Source organism: Malaclemys terrapin, chromosome 3 (genome assembly GCF_027887155.1).
Source record: "Malaclemys terrapin pileata isolate rMalTer1 chromosome 3, rMalTer1.hap1, whole genome shotgun sequence".
In the NCBI taxonomy this organism is placed as follows: domain Eukaryota; kingdom Metazoa; phylum Chordata; order Testudines; family Emydidae; genus Malaclemys; species Malaclemys terrapin.
The window spans coordinates 6,372,869-6,393,006 of record NC_071507.1 but is presented as its reverse complement, the minus strand read 5'-3'; the positions used below and the strand labels follow the sequence as shown (position 1 = coordinate 6,393,006).

The window sequence follows — 20,138 nt, the reverse complement described above, 5'->3', positions numbered from 1 at the left end:
TGGAGGGCCAAGTCATAAGAAGTGGACCACCAGCAGGCTTGAATGGCATTTGGTGAAGACCACGGAGAAGGCCTTGCAGTGCCCAGCTATAAGGGGTCGTGCGTGCCAGTCAGCCATTTTACAAATACCCTCCATCCTTCTGTCTGAGAAGGATGGGGTGGGGCTCCCTTTTGAAGCTAACATAGTGTAGTCTCCAGTCCTGTACAAGGATCCTACCTCTGAGCTGACCCTCCCAGGCTCTGAAATTCTCTTCCAGATTCAAGGCCGTAGTTTAGTTGTCTGGAAGAGCCTCAGTTGGTTGATACGAAACCTCACCTCCTCTCTAATGGGTAGAATGACAGAGCTTTGCAGCACTCTGAACAGCTGTCACGGTGGGGGCAAGAGACCAACTGCGATTATATGCCTCTTTAGGATAACATGTAAAATGCTGAACTAGCAAAACAAGAGTTAAAGAGAGGCTGGATTCTAATGAAAGAAAGATGTACAGATGTGATGGAAATCCAGCCTAAACTCCATTTGCTACTTATTACATTGGACTCAAGGATTCAGTAGGAGATGTGCTTAATTTTTTTATTTTTATTACAATGGGCACCCCTCTGTCTTCAAACTTTGAGGGAAAATATTGTTTTAAGCTCTGTAGGATGGATGTAGCTAACATATGAGCATACACTCTCCCTAATTAGACCAACATGAAATGTCCAGGCCTGAGCAGCATCATGCCAAGAATGTTATGGAAAATGGCCAAGTGTTTTTGTTGATATTGCTAAAGTAGGGCTTCATTTAGCAGCATCTTCTCTAAGCCAAAGCAGAGAGAGAAGATGGGAAAATGTGTGTGTGTGTGTGTGTGTGTGTGAGAGAGGGGGGAGGGGAAATAGGAAACAAAAGTAATAACCGAATAAAGAACGAGGAGTCCTTGTGGCACCTTAGAGACTAACCAATTTATTTGAGCATAAGCGTTCGTGGGCTAAAACCCAAATAAATTGGTTAGTCTCTAAGGTGCCACAAGGACTCCTCGTTCTTTTTGCTGATACAGACTAACACGGCTACCGCTCTGAAACCTAATAACAGAATGTTACCTTTCACCAGGTTACTCACAATATTCATGAAAATGAAACCATCCTGTCATCTGCAAAGACGTGAATGACAGAGGGACCAAAATATTCAATTGGAGATGATTGCTGGTTTTGGTACACAGGGTTGGTTTTGATCATTTCCAACAGCCGGATATGCTTTAAGCACTCATAGGAATCTGGGTTCTGTTCTGAAATGTTGTATTTTCAAGTTCGTTATGCATAAATTACAATTAGTTTTGGTGGCCAATTTGTCGTCTTTTCCCTTCACAATTGTAAACTCCCACTTCATGCGTGACAATTTGGGGTGTCTCTGGACCGTTCAATCAAGCTTGTCTGCAAGGAGGGCTGGTTGGAGCAGTGGCTTTTCCCCAGCTGGAGAACAAAGGAACCAGGTGGTGGTGGTAGCAGGACGTATACATTCAGAGGGACTCAGAAGTGCAAAGCAAGCTTGTGCAAGAGAGAGGAAGAGAACTGCCTGTTTTCATAGCAGAGGGGTCTCGTTTAACTGCGGGACCAGCCAAGGTCAAAGGCAGTTGAGCTGGAGCAGAGAGGGAGACTCCATCATTTGGAGGAAAAATCATGAGCCATAGGAGAAGGTTCTTGGCCACCCTAGAGAACTTCACCCCTAAGCCCAAAGAATGCTCCAGAGTGGTGAGGAAACGGAGGCCGAGAAATGTGTATAGGTGTTTTATTATTTTATCTGTCTCTGTATGTCTTCTGTGCTATATAAAGAGTAATTGTGTTTAGAAACCCTTGCAAAGCCTGTGCGTGAGCCATCTGCAACACCTACTACGTGTCCCTGAAGATGTGAACTGTAACCCAGAGTAACCACAAGATGGAGCTCTGGAAAAGGGGTGCTTAAACTACTGGGAAATCTGAGACTAGTCCTGGGGGGCTAGGCTAGCTGGACTGCAGTGCCTCGGTTCCGTGAAGGCGTAGCAGATAGTGTCTGTATCAAGGAAGTGTGAAAAGACCCTTGGGAGAATATAGGCACTAGCCTCTTTATCCTCCTCAGAGCAAGAGCATTCATCTCGTGTCCTTTTCCTCTAGGTTATGATGTCTTGAGCTATCCTGTGGAAACTTACGATAAGTGGAGTGGGAGGAGGCTGCTGCAGGCAACAGAGGACAATGCCACTGAGATCCCAGAGGAGACAGAAAATCGATATATCAAGAACTGCACTGAACCAGGTAGGAATGAATAATTCCTCCTCTTCCTCCTCCTCTTGAGGTTATAGCCAGCTGTCCTAGCTACTGAAATTCTGTACTGATGCCACCAGGGGACTTTGGTTGCACAAATGCTGTACCTATTAGTTTTAGAGTCCTCAGACACTCTAATCATATAGCCCCGGGTGTATTAATGTTGCAAACTTCCTCTCCTGATGAGCCCCACAAGTGGGCAGGTATTGGCTACCGAGCAAGGCAGATATTTGGGATCCAGTAGCCGAATTTCCGGATTAAGCAAGCAGATGGGAAGGTTGAGATCATAGGAGGAATGTTTTGCATATTTACTGCCTGGAAATGTAACTCGAACCTTGGCATAATGGTCAGGAGTCAGGTAACTGGGACTCTCACCAATAGGATGACAGTCTGGAAATATAGGATGTAGTCTTATAGTAACAAAAAAATCAAAAATTGATTTTGGAGGAGGGATTAGGCAGATCTGAAGATGTTTTTTGAAGCTACCTTTGCAAGTTGTTTGCTTATTCTAAAAACCTCCACATCTTTATTTACAGGGTTATATCCTTTCACCATCATTAAAAAACAAACCACTTGCAGCTTTGCACAAAACTTTCACAGCTCTTCCTGAGCATAAAAAAAGAGTAGGGATTCTTAATTTGCGTTCACTTGATTATGTATCGCCTTTGATTTACCTAACTGAAAACCCTGATAATAAATCACTAATGGTGGGGGAAGCTTTATAGGAAACCCAATCCTGTATTTATTTTTTTAATGGAAGAATTTTGATGTGGTTCGAAGTTATGGAAATAACTTAAGGCAGTTCTGTAATCTTCAAAGGATTATATTGGTTAACCTCTCGAAGAAATTCTGTTAAATACAGTTTGTATTGTAACTCTGTGCATATATATTTCCCCCTTTGTAATTCTTAATAAAATTTCTGAGACAGTTGGATGATTATGTTCCATTTTCAAAGTCAAATATATTACAAAAAATTATTATACCACTCTTTCCTTGATTATAATCCTCCCATGCAAAGAAGATCCCTTCTTACACTTTCATACCAACATTTGTAATAATCCATCTTCCTCTCTTTCTGAGCATAACATCTGCTGTCTCATCACCATAAGCCTTTTCCATTACCATCCCAAAATAAATGTTGTCTATTTGAAATGTATTTTTTGCAGGCGTGTGAAGAACAGTAATCACATGAGTTAACTGTGTGGTTTCCATGAGATAAAGCAGAAATGGTAATGCAAATTACGATTGTTAACATGAATTGCCATGAGGTGATGATGGAATATGTTATTTTATGGTAATTATGAAGCTAATTAACACATCATTGGCTATTGTAGACAAGTAGGGTTCTAAAAATGATTTCTCTTTCATTGAAAGCTGATGCTGTTTTTGTAGTCCACACCTAGCCAGCCCTAAAGGAGAAAAACATGCTTTTTGTTTTTCTCCTAAACTTTAGAATAAGCCTCTGTGTTAGAGCTGGTCAAAAAATGGAACACTTTTCCATTGGACAATTCTGATTCGACAGAATCTAGACGTTCCTCAGGAACATAGATTCCATCAAAATGTTTGACGAAACACCAGCCAGGCTTGCTGCCTCTCAGCTCGGTTTCCTGCCAGCCAGACCAGGTACCCCTGGCTTCCTGATCTCCCCGGGCAGCTGCCTTCTGGCACTGCCCAACCACCTAGGCAACTGTCTGCCTGTGGAATCAGGTAGCCCCAAGAGCCGGCTGCCCAGAGAATTGGGCAACTTGGTGCAAGCCCGTTCTCCCAAAACGGAATTTTTCATTCTTTGAAAAACTACAATTTATTTTACTTCTTCATCCTGATTCCGGGCAATTCACCTCTCATTTCCTTCCTCCCTTCCCAAAACCAGAACTTTCTTTGAGAGGGAAATTCCATTTCCCAGCCTGCCTTTCTCTTTTCCTCTGACCTAGAATGGGAAGAACCTCCTTTTAGCAAAGCCCCAGTAACAACTTTCACATTTACACACATGGACAGGGTGCATTGTGATTTCATTCGCTGCTAAGCTTCGCTGATACTGATCATTCTGCCACTGCTAAACATAGCTGATCCAAGGTCTTTGAAGTCAAATCAAGTATTTCTACTGGCTTCAATTGATGCTGGATCTGGCCCTTACAGAGCATCTCGTCTACTGTGATGTCTACTTCCAAGCTGATGATAGAAAGTTGAATATAAGGAGTAGAAGATAGAATCTGACAGGCAGGAAGGCTGTAATCAGAGAATGTATCTCTTTGCCATCGTACCCATAAAGGATAGTATAATTTTTTGTGTCTTGTTTACTTACAAAACTGCATTTTCATTATAAAACCTGGAGGTTTCTAACAACAATGGGTTAGAATTTTCAGGAAAATTTCATCCCTTTATATGTTGAAATGTTGATGGAAAAGTTTAATCAAAATTTGTAAATTTTGACTATTTTTGCTATATTTGGCTTTTATTTTTCCATTAGCCTGCAGTGCAAATTGGGAACAAATTTTTGTGTAAAAATGTATATATCTCTTCTTTTAACACAGTGTATTTTTTCAGTTTCTCTTGAGAGCATAGTCTTACATTTTGTGCCTGCTGTCTTTATTTTCTTTTTTCTTTCTCTTTTTTAGGTAGTTTTCAGAGAGTGCTCACTAAGTAAGCCAGTTAAAGAATTTTATTAATTGAGATTCACACAAAATACCGTTTGCTTAATTTCCTTTGACATATACATTTAAAATGCATTCTGGAAATGATGATTATTAATAAATAAATATATAATTTATTATATATATTATATAATATATAAATAAATATATAATTCCTAGTTTGTATGTAGCATTTTTCATCAGTAGATCTTGAAGTGGGAATACAGGGCCACATTCTGAGCTCGGTAATACTGGTGTCAACACCACTCAAGTTAATGCAGTTACCCTGGTAGAACCGACAGAATCTGGCCCATGTATGTTATTCTACAGTATTTGTATGCATACTTGTAACTTCTCACTCTGTGAAACCATCACTAGTTACTCTGTTGGAATGTCTGAATGAACGGCATGAATTTGACCCATTATCTTTGTAATTCACTGTAATTGTGCGTTACGCAATTCCCTCTGGTCCCATCCCATGGAGCGTGTGAGTCTGTTGCAGCCCCTAGATGCAGAGCCTGGCTCTTTAACTCAAGCTGTAGGAACTCCTGCTATTAGCTCTGGAAGATCCTTGGTTCAGTCTTAGGTGTCGGCCAAAACTGGAGACTGGGCTGGCATGTCTTTATTTATAAAACCTGTCAAACATAAAACATGCAATGCTGATCTAATATCCATCACTACCCGTCTCTTTGTATTTTATCAGTACATGCAGAATTTGTTAGCTAATGTAAATATATTTGGATCACACACCGAGATCTTTTGTGAGCGACCTGTTCGAGAAGCTACTGCAAACTAGAACCAGTTATAAAAGCTACAAAAGGTGCACATCCAAACTAGAATAGTTAAAAAAAAAAAAAAAAAAGGTACATTGCAAACCGAGATAAAATTCGCTTTTGGATTTATAATGGAAACCATATTTTTGCAAATATATTCATTAATTTTAGCTACGTATTCTTACTAGCTCCGAGCACCTGCAAGTACATTTGAAATTCATATTGCTTGCTGTTGGGCCTGGTATACAAGAGACAGAATTTGGATGGCAATGTTATTTATTATTTGTACTGTGGAAGCACCTAGGAACCCTAGTCATGGATCCCGTTGTACTAGGCACTACATAAACCCAGAACAAAAAGATGGGCCTTGCCCCAGAGAGCTCGCGGTGGTGGGCAACCTGCGGCCTGTCAGGGTAATCCGCTGGTGCGCTGTGAGAGAGTTTGTTTCCATCGGCATAGCCGCCGGCAGCTCCCAGTGGCTGCGGTTTGCCCTTCCCGGCCAATGGGAGCTGCAGGAAGTGGTGCAGGCCGCAGGGATGTGCTGGCCGCCACTTCCCGCAGCTCCCATTGGCTGGGAAGGGCAAACTGCAGCCACTGGGAGCTGCCGGCGGCTATGCCAATGTAAACAAACTGTCTCGCGGCCCACCAGCGGATTATGGTGACGGGCCACAGGTTGCCCACCACTGGTTTACAGTCTGTGCATTTCTACTCTCTGCGACACAAATCCTTCAATCAGATCTGCATTCCACTGGAGTCAATGTGGTTCCACGTGGGTGCGGCTGATTATGCTCTTAGGTAAAAGAAATTCTGTCTCCTTTTTGCAACCATCACCTTTTCCTCACTGTTTGGTTTCAAAGCAGTGATCAGTGGGATTACGCAGCACTTTTACTGATGCAAATCCTGTTGAAGTTAATGGAAAGACTCCCACTGTGACTCAAGTGAACTTTAAATCAGGTCCTGTTTGCTCTCTTATTCTGAGCTAGAAATGTTCTATAGAAATGTAATGGATGAAACATGTTGTGGGAGGAATCCAAAGTTGCTCATCAACAGCCATAAAAGGAAAGGGGCCTGATCCTTCACCTCTGCTGTATCAGCTGCAGGATCTACTAGTTTTTTATTTTGATTCGGGTTTAATGTGAACATTTTGGATGTTCTCCTAGCTTCACCATTCAAAACCACAGCTAGTAATGACGGTGAGTAATCACTTTGAAGAAAAGATTTTTATTAACCATACCATGCATTTCCGCTTTTAAAACCATGTGCCACTTTAACAGTTGTGGATCTTAAATGAATTAGAGTGAATATTGACTATTCATTTAAGGAGCTCTCCTACCATTTATTTTTTTAAACGCAAAGGGACATGTGGAAAGATTTTGAGAGGAGACCAGTTTTTTCCGCGCTGCCTGTGCAAACTGTTCATACACATAACCCTAATGAACAAAAGTTAATAATCTTTCGACAGTTGGGCTCACAGCATAAGCAATATAAATAAATACAATCAAATGACTTACTGTAATCCAGCAACCGAGTGATCATTTCTCTAAGTAGGGAGTTTGCACAGAGGAGATAGGCCAGGAAAACATGCTAGATAGCAGCTTCTTAATTAGCAGTGGCCCACAAGAGGCCAAAGGACCAGGAGGCTAGAACTAGGCAGGGATTTTATACTCCAGACTAATGAATAATTTTAAAGCATCTTCTCAAGCATGTAAGTAAAAGAGCCTGATAATGTGTACTTCAAATAATTCAGTGCCGCCTAAGATCTTCATTTTTCAGAAGGTCTTTAAAAATCACTGCTATCAAAGGATGCAGCTGGGCTGACTGCTAAATAGCACGGAGGCGCTGTCATGGGTGCCCTGGACACATTGGGGAGAAATTTGCAAGGAAATAACCATGTCGCTGCCACTTGTGTTAAGGGGAATCCATTATATTCTCCTGTATCACAGTGGAAATTTACTCAGAGTGCTGTAGAGAAGTGGGCACTCATTAAAAAGAAAAATGAGCATGACTGGAGTCCAGCATGATGCATGGTCACCATATGCATTAGGCCCCTCTGCAGTCCACACAGGCTGTGACCCCTTTGCTGATTGCAGGATCCAGGGCTTTAGCCTAGGGGACAGAGGGTTCAGTGTACAGAGTATATAATTAAAGGGATGGTCTAGACAGTATTTGGTCCTGCCATGAGGGCAGGGGACTGGACTCGGTGACCTCTCAAGGTCCCTTCCAGTCCTAGAGTCTATGAATCTAAGGGGACAGAATGAACCACCTTCATATGTGTACCAGTGTCACAGTTTGATTTTTTTTTTAAACTGTGGCCTGCTGTTACATCAGCCGATTGGACTTCTTTTGAAAGAGACTCCCTTCCAGTAGTTTCTGAGGAGAATGCTGGGTGTGAACACCTCAGAAATGATTGAATCTATTCATTTTCTGAAATGAGCATCGCAGAATATTAAACCCCCTCTTAACTTGTTTAGCAACAGACTGCGTTTGCTGTACATCCAAGTACCTCTCAAACCCCGGCAATGATAATCCTGCCTGAGACCTAAAACAGCTCAAAAGCCTTCAGCACAGCCTGGCTGGGCTTCCAGGCTAGAAATATGGGATACTAAAGTGGAATGGGCTTCCACAGGTACAAGTAGTGTTGTGGGTTCATTTTGCCGGCTGCACGGAAGGTTATACTGTAGCTCCCATCCATGCCTTTGAAGGAGCAAGAGTGCAATCAGTCGGTATTTCTAAGTGCTTAACCAAAGAGGCAAAATCCAAGCGCTCTGGCCTATGTCTCCATGTCAATATGGAGAAATCATAGAAATTGAACTTGGAAAAGACTTATTTGGCCCTTTTAGGTTGTCAGAGTGGTGCAAAGGAACCTTAGGGCCAATGTGCAGGGTAATGGAGAAGCAGACCGTTAGGTCAATTAGTTGATCCTTCTGTCCGATCAGGATTATTAATGCAGTAGGGGCACAATGAGCTAGGCAGATAAGTAACAAGTGCCTTAGCCCCATTACAAGAACAGAAAATCCCGTTTAAAGAGTGCAGCGTACAATATTTCTTTCAGATGTCCTGATGCAAATGGCTTGAAAAAAAACTGACAATGAACAGAGATGATGAACTATCTAGAACTGAGGATCCCAGCCTGTGCTCCTTGGACAATGGTGGTTGAAGAGTCCCTTTCAGGTGGTCCGTAGAGCTGCTTCTTTCAGCATCAATCAGTTTTTAAGCACCGATGTTTCCCCCTACTTGCAGCCCAATCCTAGACTCTTCAGAGGACTGCTCAGAGGATTTTCTTGACCAACTAAAGTAAAGATAAAAAACAAATTTCTGCACCCCAGGCAGCTGTTCCATGGTTTTCTGTGCTGAGAGTATTGTTGGTATAAAGTTCAACTGTTATCACATTTGTGGATGACACCCTAATTGGAAAAGGTGGCAAAACAGTGGAAAACCGACCAGACTGCAAAGGGACCTGGACTGATGTAGAGCAGTGAGGGCTACAGTCAATGAGGAGACATCCAGGACTGATAAATGTCAAGTTGTCTGACACCTAGAGAGAGGAGTCACACAGCACCACTTGGAACTGAAAAGACACTACAGCGCACTGAAGGCAGTATATTTTCTTCTGGTCTCCTTAGTACTTTTCATGTAACCCACCAGCCAGTGTGTGTCATGTCTCCCCTTTGTGCCTGATCCAGAAGATATGGTTCTCTTAAGTCCCAGCTACGGAGTTGCTAGCTCAGGCTGTAGAGACTCATGCTTTCGCTCAGTCCGCAATGGTTGGCCAAGATGACCGCCGTTCAATGAGCGCTATCATTTCTGCCAGGGGATTGGGTCTTGGACGCTGCCCACTAGAGCATTTCCACTTGAGAAGTGGTCCCCAGTAGGAATAAGTTTGGAAGCCCATTGTGAGGACTAAGACACTCTGGGCCTGGTTCCGCCCCGCCTTATGCAGTTACTTTAGTGCAAATTGTGTGTAAGTCGTTACCATTCTAACCTGGGGGCATTTATACCCACGCTGGCATGAAGGACTGCACAAGGTGCAAGGCAATGATAAAGCTGGCCCTCTGTGCTAATAACTGGCAGTTGTTTTACTGTCTTAGGGGCGGATTGTTCCTCCTTGACCTAAGAACAGAGAGGTACCGACCTCCAACCTCCCCCCTGGAGCAGGGTCTGTGAGCCCCGGAAATGGCTACAGAAGGAAATGGGTGTCTGCATTTCTGCTGTGCTGGTGTTAGTGTAGAAGGGAGACAGAAGAATGGTTTTTCCATCCCCACTTCCTCCTCCAGGATCTCCTGGTTGTTTGCAGAGGTTAATGGTGGCCTCTGCTAATCTACCCCTCTCCCACTATCCTCTTTTGTTTTGTGTTCCCCTTCCCTGGGCCAGCAGCACTGGCAACCTGGAATTGACCAGGTTCTTGTCTCACAGGGATCTGATCAGCTTGGACTCTTAATCAGGGTGGAGGTCATGGGCCTAGGCAGTTAAGGAGATCCTGAATTCTTGGCACAACCTAGAACACTGAATTGTGGCGTGGGGAATTATTGCACAGAGAACAGAGTTTTGCTCAGTTACTGTGGCAGCTGCCATGAAATACATTTTATCCTTTTTATTAAGCACACTTAAGATGAAGACAGAAGCTTAAAATGAAGAAAAACTTTCATGTTTGGAGTTTTCCTTAGTCCCTTTCCCAGCCGTCAAAGGAAATCTCCTTTGATTGACAGTCATTTGTACTCTGTCATAAAGATGGTGACACATGAACATGATGTGGAAAAGAGAGCATCAGTTTTAGGTGGTACCCTTTGGGTTGCTGTCATTGGAAGTCTGAGCCTGATTTGCCTTAAACAAATACATACACAGGTTTAGCTGCTTGAAAAATTACAGCCACTGCACATGGTCTCATAGACTTCAAAGTCAGAAGGGACCATCATGATCATCTAGATCAGTGTTTCTCAAACTGGGGTCGCCGCTTTTGTAGGGAAAGCCCCTGGCGGGCTGGGCCGGTTTGTTTACCTGCCGCGTCTGCAGGTCCGGCCGATCGCGGCTCCCACTGGCCACGGTTTGCCGCTCCAGACCAATGGGGGCTGCTGGAAGCGGCGCGGGCCGAGGGACATACTGGCCACCGCTTCCAGCAGCCACCATTGGTCTGGAGCGGCGAACCGTGGCCAGTGGGAGCCGTGATCGGCCGGACCTGCGGACGGGGCAGGTAAACAAACCGGCCCGGCCTGCCAGGGGCTTTCCCTACACAATCGGCGACCCCAGTTTGAGAAACACTGATCTAGATCATTGTCTCATTTGCCAAACTTTGAGCAGAGTCAGGCTCAAATATAGCTCATAACCTGTCTGGTCACAGCAGTGTTGCAAAAGCTGGATTTGTCCTGGCTGGGTAAGCAGTCTCTAATTAGACAGAAGGCATAAAGAGAAAAGTAAGAAGGGAGGTAGAAATAAGAGGGAGGGATAGAACACTGACACAAACAAAAGGTTAACAGAAGGAACCTCAAGTTCTTTTTATTTGCTTTCTCACTTTGAGCCTTTAGGGCGGACCGGGGTCACATTTTGAAGCTTTCTATGCAGCCACGAGGGCTAGAAACATACTTTTTCTTCAAGAACTAAGGCAGAAATCATCACAATCCACATGACTCCAGGATCTGAGGCTTTAAGGAAAACAATTACCATCATGATACTCATGACAAAATCATGAGAGTTGGCAACACTGGCTACGTATAATAGTCCCACATGCTGAGTTTCAGACAGGACTGGCGATAGGATAGGAGATAGAGGAGGGTGTTTGGTTTTGATCACAACTGTTATGATTTACCAACTTCTGTTGGTGAAAGAGACAAGCTTTCGAGCTACTCAGAGCTCTTCTTCAGGTCTGGGAAAGGAATGAGGAAGTTTCTGTGTTGCTCGAAAGCTGTTTTCTCTCACCAACAGAAGTTGGTTCAATAAAAAAAGTCACCTCACCCACCTTGTCTCTCCCATATCCTAGGATCATCATGGCTACAACAACACTGCAAACTGTAATTTACCAACCTCAGAGAAGTTGGCCTGTTAATATCAAGGTATAAAAAGCTGTTGAGATACTTAAGAGACAATTTCCATGTGGTTAATTGTGTTTCATTTTTTTGTGGTTATTCATGCAGCTCTTGTTTTGGAAATCTGTTTTTGAAGGGTATTTTCCATCCATCTGGTCCTTGGTATGGCAATACGGCTGCTTGGACTTCTGATATTGCAGCTTTCCTGCCTGCTTTCTAACTCTATGCATTCAGCGCAATTGGATTGTTTTTCAGCGTGAACTGGAATTAGGATTATTTTTTCTTCTGCAGGGAAACATTTTTTCTGAGGGGAGTTAAAAAAACAAACTTGTCAGCACGTTTGCGTGTGTGCGCTCAGCACAAGTTGGTGTGGGTCAAGGAAGGGGGACAATCTTCAGTTAGGCCCCCACATCCCTGAAGAAATGTGCTGTGAACAGCACTCAGCAAATATAAAGTCTTGTTGGTCAGCTTTGCTGGTCTTGATTCATTTTGTTATCTGGAACTGACAAAAAATAAAGACCTGGAGAGATGAAAATGACAAGGCATAGAGGAGCTTATTTAGAGGGGAAATAGTGCCTTTTCCTTAAGGGTAACTTCTATTTACCACTTGGCTGGGAAAAAAATAGCAAAGATGGTCAATGACAGAGCTGTTGCCATAGTATGTAAAGCTGAGTGCTAAGATATATTTCACTGTCATGAGAGCACATGTAAAAAGAACTAGGGGTCTGTTGTCAGTGGGAAAAGACTCCACAGCTGGTTTTGCTTAATACTCCAAGTAGGGAAACAGTGCTTTGCTCTTGGGGATTTGTGCTTGGAAAGGGGAGGGCCGGGGGAGGAAATTATAGCGACACACTTCAGGGGACTGTAGCTGACAGTGTTGGGGTTTGCAGTGGGGTTTAGCGATGGAAATACTCAATGGGAGCGGCATGAATACTCTGACTGTCCTGTGACATGCATAGTCTGTGTGTGCCATCCACACGTGCATGCAGTGGAAGTGCTCTTTTAGTGCGATGTCATAAAAATGATCTTGCTGGAATTTGACCGTGCGAGAGTTTTAGCTCCAGAGTCGTGCTGTGACTTTATTTTGATTCCTTACAAGTATGTTTAGCCGTTCTCAAATTAGAGCAGTGCAAGCAACGTATTTGAACTGAAGAGCAGTGCAAGCAACATATTTGAACTGACTTTAGATATTGCTGTGTACTGCACTTAGTAAATAGGTTTGCTTTGTACACTGTATTTTGCTGGCCTTTTGTCTATAGGATCTGTTAGACCTATTTGGCTGGGTTTGGTTTCTTTAATTGGAGATAGTCGGGTACTTATGCTGGGACTTTCAAAGTAACCGAAAGGATGGCCAGTTCACTTTGACTTTCAATGGGATTTGTTTCAGTGGTAGCCGTGTTAGTCTGTATCAGCAAAAAAACCGAGGTGTCCTTGTGGCACCTTAGAGACTAACACATTTATTTGGGCATAAGCTTTCATGGGCTAGAACCCATTTGTTAGTCTCTAAGGTGCCACAAGGACTCCTCATTTTTTTAATGGGATTTGTGTGTGTAATTTCTTCAGGGGCCTTTGAAAATCTTAGCCCTGACTTGTAAAGCAACTGAGGCATAAAGTTCTGGGTAACAGCCATTTTCCTTAATGCACGTGCTAGTCGCTGCTTATAAAACATACTTTTAGGAACTAAAGGCTGTGTATTTTCACATTGTTAAAACGATAGACTTTCACAGCTATAATAGTACTCAAAACGTTAAGGTCATGGGCCAAATTGCTCTAGTGTTACTGAGGCCAGAATTTGATCCCTGGTATTTAGAGAGACCACCGCTGCCTCCACTAGTCACTCCGGAGGGAAATAATTTGCTTCTTTGCTATTTAGGAGAGCCCATAGTTGGTTGCTCTTAAAGGGATCCATTTTCAAAGGGACGGAAGCCAGACCTCCCTGCGTGTAGGTGCTATTTGCGCCCACATTTTTATGCCTCCCACTCTGGGAGTTTGAAATTGAAGTCCTCAGTTTTGCAGTTGCAATTCAATTGCAAGTAGAAAAGGCAGGTGCAAGCTGCCCATAAACACGGAGGCAGACAAAAACTGCATAGGAATACAGCGCTGTCACGATGAGCAAGGAGCTTGAACTCTGCATGAAGGGTTAGTTCCAACCCAGATGCAAAAGAGATTGGAGTATCTTTCTGGACCAAGGGAGCTAGAGTCTAGGACAAAGGGGTTCTGCAAGGAAAACCCAAGGAGCAGCCAAATTTAGGGAGAAATATTTTGGCTTCAGTTTTTCTTTAGCGGTGGTTGTCTGAATTATCAGCAAAGACCAGTCCCACCAAGGGAGTAAATTAGATTAGATAGAGAATGTATATTCTGTTCAAAGCAAGATGGGAACTGCTACCTGGTTACACCACCCTACTGACAACTGAACACTTGTATGTGCCGTAGACGGCAGTTTTGGTTTTCTCAGCATTGCCATCTCCAAGTTTTCAAAAGTCATATGTCGCCCCCCCCCCATCCATGTGATGGCTTGAAAATCATGAGATTTTACAAAATAATACATTTGGGGTCCTTTTTGTTTGCCTTTGGGTTTTTGAGTCTCCCGAGTCCACTCTGCTCATATGTCCTCTGCAACGAGGAGAGCTAGAAACATTGAATTTGCTAGGAAAGCTGAGCTTCTCACATAATCACCTGACTCCAGGAGCTTGGGCTTTAGGGAAAACACAGATAACACAAGGTTTGTGATAGCATTGCCAATACTTGTGATTCTATATCCCCATTTGTCATTGGTGCACTGTCTTGCATTTGGTGACATTAAAGTAGATGTAACAAAATGTAAAAAAAAAAGGGTTATGCTGTTCCAAAATGAGAGTGTCCCCACACAGTCCCTCTCCTTTTCTAACAATTTTTCTACATAGAGGGAAGTTTGTTAATGCCTCATCCCCTGGGGACTAGAAAGTGCCACAATACTCGGGCACAAAGTTATTGGTTTGTAGAATAAGTTATTGTAAATGTCAATATATATTTTAAAATACTTATTATTTGTGTTCCACTAGTGCTTACAAGCCACAGTGATGGAGTAGGACCTCCTTGTGCTAGGTGCTGTACAAACACAGCACAAAAAGTTGGTCCCTGCCCCAAAGAGCGTACAATCTCTAATACAAACAAGCCCCATTAGACTACTTGGCTTTTGGCTCATCCATCATTCAGCGTCCAGCTTTGTGTTTCTCAACACGCCCAAGGTTTGCTCCCATAATCTACTAATGGAAACCTTGTTGTGACTTGCTGCTTAATTGGTGACACTAGTTATTAGCAAGTTTCCCCCATAGTAATTATTTGTTAGTGGAAATTACCACATTGTTACACCCTAGCTATGCAGTAAAGGACATATAGAGTATTTATGAATTTTTAGCATGCATTGGAGGCCAAAGGATGAATGACCTTAGCCAACCAAGAAATACAATAATTGTCCTGAGAAATAATGCCTACCAAAAAAAGGAACATATATTCATAAAATAAGTCTTGTGCTGTTTGTGATAGACATTGGTAGGACATCACTAAGAACCAATTAGAAAGATCCCATTGTCTTCAGAAATTGACATGGGACCTCATACAGCCATTGAGTTTAAGGCCAGAAGTGATCAGCCATTCATCTAGGCTGACATCCCGTGGATCACAGCCTGGCCACCCCATACCAAGCCCAGGAACCAGGATTAGACCAAAGGATTCCAGGCTTTAGGAGACTATTTTGTTATGCGCCACAGGAAGAGAACTGGTGGGTCCAAGGTGCACCAATGCCCAAGGCCCCCACAGTGGCAGGGAACTGATTAAGTGAGACATACCCAGATGATCCTGACAAAGACGTGTGCTCCATGCTGAAGAGGAAAGTGACAATCCCCCAGGGTCACTACCAGTCTGATCTGGGGGGAAACTTCCTTCCCAACCCTGTATCTGGCGATCAGTTAGATTCTGAGCACATGAGCAAGACACGCAAGCCAGGCATCTGAGAGCGAGAATTCTCAGTACCGCTTCAGAGCACCGACCCACCTTGTCTGATGTCCCATCTCCAGCAACTCTTAACAGTCTGACATTGATACTAGTGCCTTTCAGCCTGAAGCGCCCAAAGATTATTGCAAATATAATAGACTTAAACAGGACCTCTTGAGTACAGGGGCAGCCGCATCCACCGCCAGCGTGTGGGGTGGGTCACAGCAATCTCATGTACAGAGCAGCGAAGTTAGGGGGATTTAGAGCCTGACTCACTGGCACGGATAGGACTTGTTGAATGGGCGTTAGATCAGGCCCTTACGCAGGTGATATATAATTACCTGATTTGGAATTTGACCACAGGATTGTATCCTTTGCTTGTCTCAAAAAAAATTTGTGACATTTGATCAGGGTCACAGCGCTGAACTTCCTCTGGAAGACGGCGTCTCCAGCTCAACCTAGATGCTCCTCCAAGGGCTTTACCTTGCTTAGCTCTCCTGAGCTCAGCACCTGCAATTCTGGGCAGCCTTTACGCAATCCACGAGGGGCAGGGAGTCCTTATTTCGAACACGCAAGCACTCGCTCGCTAGCTCTTAGTCTTTTGCATTTAATACTGCTGTGCTAGCAATAGACTGCACAAATGAGTCAGTCTTTGAAATAATAAGCCAGGGACTATGTGCATTTTCAGTTTAAAGTCATGGACCCTTTAAATTAGGCGTAGGTTGGGCGTGACAACTTTTTCCTTTTGTCTTTTTCAGAACTATGCTAAATACAAATCCCCCAGCCTCCTCCCACCCTCACTATTGAATAAACCCTGTTCTCTAGGGACTGTCAACCCAGCATCTTTTGCAGGCACTAAACAATCTCTGCATTTTAAATCTTGACTTTGACACCTGCCAATTATGGCGAGAAGGTTTCCTCTCACAGTGGCTTTTATTAGAACTCCTTTCAGTCTGGATGCTGGCAGCAACTGGAGGCTGGCTTGGTACATGCTTGGAGATGTCTTATTTCCACTGAGCGGGGGGGGATGTGCAGTCACAGAGAAAGGAAATGGGCCTCCAATACACCCACTGACACCGGGGGCGGGGGTGGCTGAAGAAGAGACCTTTTGGTTCACTGATGCTTTGCCGAGTGCATTTGGAGCCTGGTGTGTGGGAGGATGACAGCGTAAGGTGTCAGGCTTGCAAATTGATTTCTCTATTAAACTGGGGCTCCGAAGGACATAGAGACTATATAGGCCTGAACCTAGGGGGATGAACTTCTTTAATTTCTTCCACTGGCGGAGCGCGCCGTTGCAGTCTTCCCTCGACGCAAGCTTCCAGCTCCTGAGAATGCTCGGCCTGCCAGAGCATGCGATGAAATACACTGTGTGTTTGTGTCTTGGTTGCTGTCAGCTCTGGAATGGGTTGAAAACCTGAAACTCATTTTGCTTTGGACCTCAGCTTGGCTGGCTGCCAAAAAATGAAAAACAAACATGACAGGGCTGCACTGTACGTCTCAACCCAGCAGAGCACTTATCCCATGTAATGTGCACAGCTCGCTTCGGAGACCACTGCTATTTTTGTTCCTTTCTTCCCGGCGTAACCCTTTGTTTTCCCTTTCGAAGCCGGGGCAAAACGCAGGCTCACAAAGAATGAGCGGGGGCCCACCAGGGATCTGGAACCCAGTTTGTTGGATTGAGGAGGGAAGAGACTCTTTGTGAAAGTGGTGAGGGAAGAGACTCTTTGTGAAAGTGGTCCCCAGTTTAAAAAAAAAATGGAGGAGCACAGGGTGCAGCATCAGAAATCAAAATTCCTAAGTAGATTTGACTGATCACGTTTGCAAAGGTAACTGCAGTTGGATAAACAAATCTGTTACTTTTTGTCTAAATGCAGGGAGCAAATACTAGCGTTCTTAAGTACAAAGAAGGGGGAAATACTTTCCTAGGTACATCGCCTACAAATTCTGACAAATATGAATCAAGAACCCATAATGAAAGGAGATCAGCAATGGAGGAAAAACTGGGCTCTTGTGTGTGGGTTTTTTTTTTAATGATTTATGGAAAAAAGCCACGATGATTTTTTCAGTGTAATTTTTTTTCAGCTTAGTTTTTGTTTTAGAAATAGAACCTATTAAATCTTGTTAGGTAGTGGTGGGTGTTGTGTGTGTGTGTGTGTGTGTGTGTTTGGAGGACTTGCATTATGTGGCTTGGGGAGTGAAACAGGATCAGCTGCCTGCTGTGTGTGCCCCCTTGTGGACAGGGTTGCCCAACTGTGCCTTGCCTCAATTCCCCTCTTCGTTCCTCAGTAAACTCAAGAGACTTGTATCAGTCCAAAAACAGCCATTCTTGGGGTCGGGTTCTGCTAACATAAAGTTCCAAAACAAATACACAAAGTCTTTGACTCAGCGTTAAGTTGGGCGTTGCCCCTCCTGCCTGAGGTACGGCCACCTCCTCTGTTCTCTAAGTCACTGGAGCGGACACAAGGCCTGGCCTGCCTTCTTTGCCTCTTCCCCATTCCTCCTGCAGGGACCACTGCAGGAGACTCTCTCCTTGAAGCTTCACTCTGCAGCCCCCTTTTGTTTCTTCTTGCGCTCTGGCTCTTTATAGAGGCCAGTTGCAACAACGACAACAAATTACCGTGATTTTAAAGAGTCACATAAAAATGACATCCAGTCTCAGCAAATCAGATTTCACTTCTTTGGTACCTCTGAAGTCCAACTGTCTGCGCTACCCTAGTTCTCCAGTTACCCACCGAAACTTCCACGGTAGCCAGACCTGAATTTATAATGTTACAAAAACAAGCAGAAATAAAAACCCCAATGCATTTTTTTTGGGGGGGGGGGGGAAATACTTTTCTTTTTTTGGTATACATTCTAAAGAAGCCAAACATGACTCCAAGCCAATTTGTATATAGTGGGTGTATGTATTATTCTGTACATTGAGAGATTACAAGGCCAGAAGGGACCTTGATGGTCATTTAGCCTGATCTCCTGCAGAACACAGATCCTATACCTTACCCAGTCATTTCGGCATCAGGTCCACAACTTCTGTTTGAACTAGGCTCCTTTGAGAGACATTTTCTTGTTAAATTCTAATACTTTGCATCACCAGCATAGAGAGCCCAGTTCTGCCCTCTGATATAGCCTTGCAACTCCTATTGAAAACAATGGGAATCATGTATATCTGAGCACAGGAGTGGACCCATAGAAACCCGCCCACAGAGCTTATAACTTTCCGGGGGAATACCCATAGCTACCTTGTATTTGAGATCTTGCCTTCTTACGGTTCAGTGCAGTCAGCAAACTACTGCCTATCAGGCTAGCAAAAGCTTTTGAGTGAGCTGCATCTCTGAAATCATATGCTTGATAGATGAGCCTTGGTGAGTGGAGTCCTTTAGAAGAGGGATCTTCGCTCCTCTCTTATAGACAGTCTGAGGTCAACACTGCCATATCAGCATGGATTAAAGCTCCACCTCAAGGTTTGCAAATACAATGGCAGAGCTTGATTAGATAAAGGAATAAGTATTTTCAAGCTGCACCATTGTTGTTGCAAGACTCTTGCTGTGGCGCTCGTAGAAACTTCTGCATGTTGGAATTGAGTCAGTCTTGCAACACACAACCACATTCCATTGCTGGGGATAACTTCTGTGCCTCTCCCTTTTAGTTTCTAGAGTGCCCATCACCTTACTATCTAAGGCCCAGATTTTTGCAGGTATTTAGACGTTGTTCCACTCAGCGATGCAAGGGCTAGGTGACTTAGATGGCTAAGTCCCATTTTCAGAAGTGTCTTAGGCACTTAGGAGACTAGGTCCCACTGACTTTCATTGAGACTGTCACTTTCATTGAGACTGTCCATTCCTAGGAGCCTGTCACTTCTGAAAATGGGACTTCACTATCTGTCACATAGGCCTTACAACACTGAGTGGAGCAACCCTAAATACCTTTAAAAATCTTAGCATCAGAGCTTCCCAGGTACATTAGAGCACTATGGTGAGTTCCTTAGGGATCTCCATGGGTCTCTTGTTCTTTTCCCTTCCCTGGTTAAAGGGCTTTGTTTGAGTTATACATCTTCTGCATCTCTCCTGTCACTCTAATTTTGGTGTGGAAGCTGTCTCAAAGAGTAGGGTCTGGCAGAGAATCCTGGAGTGTAGTCAGGCTCCAAATTAGCCTGATCCCCACTGGATCCCCTCAACTAAGGATGCTTTATCTCCAGTTCTCAAATGCTTTTATGGGCTTTATGAGGTGTGTTATCCCAAGAGGACCCAACTGTCTGGGAGGATTGTGGATAGAATTGCTGATGTAGCTGGGTCCTAACACTTTGGAGTCTTTTAGGATCAGGTTCAGTGCCTTGAACTGGCAGTGGAAGTGGACTGGGAGCCAGCAGATGGATCAGAACACAGGAAATTATGTGTTTGTGGTGTCCCGTCCCGCTGAGGAGGCAGGCAGTCACGTTCTGCAAGAGTTGGAACCTCAGCATGGCTTACACCTTTGACCCCA

At 43.9% G+C, this 20,138-nt stretch overlaps 1 protein-coding gene across 2 annotated transcripts in view; it reads left to right on the top strand.

Annotated features, from left to right (window-relative positions):
* SLC24A3 (solute carrier family 24 member 3) overlaps nucleotides 1–20,138 on the top strand; it is a 346,242-nt gene that overhangs the window by 48,131 nt on the left and 277,973 nt on the right. For both annotated transcript variants that reach the window (XM_054024007.1, XM_054024006.1), the window contains exon 2: nucleotides 2,124–2,261. In XM_054024007.1, the coding sequence (XP_053879982.1) occupies nucleotides 2,124–2,261 (138 nt within the window). The remainder of the gene's footprint in view (nucleotides 1–2,123; nucleotides 2,262–20,138) is intronic.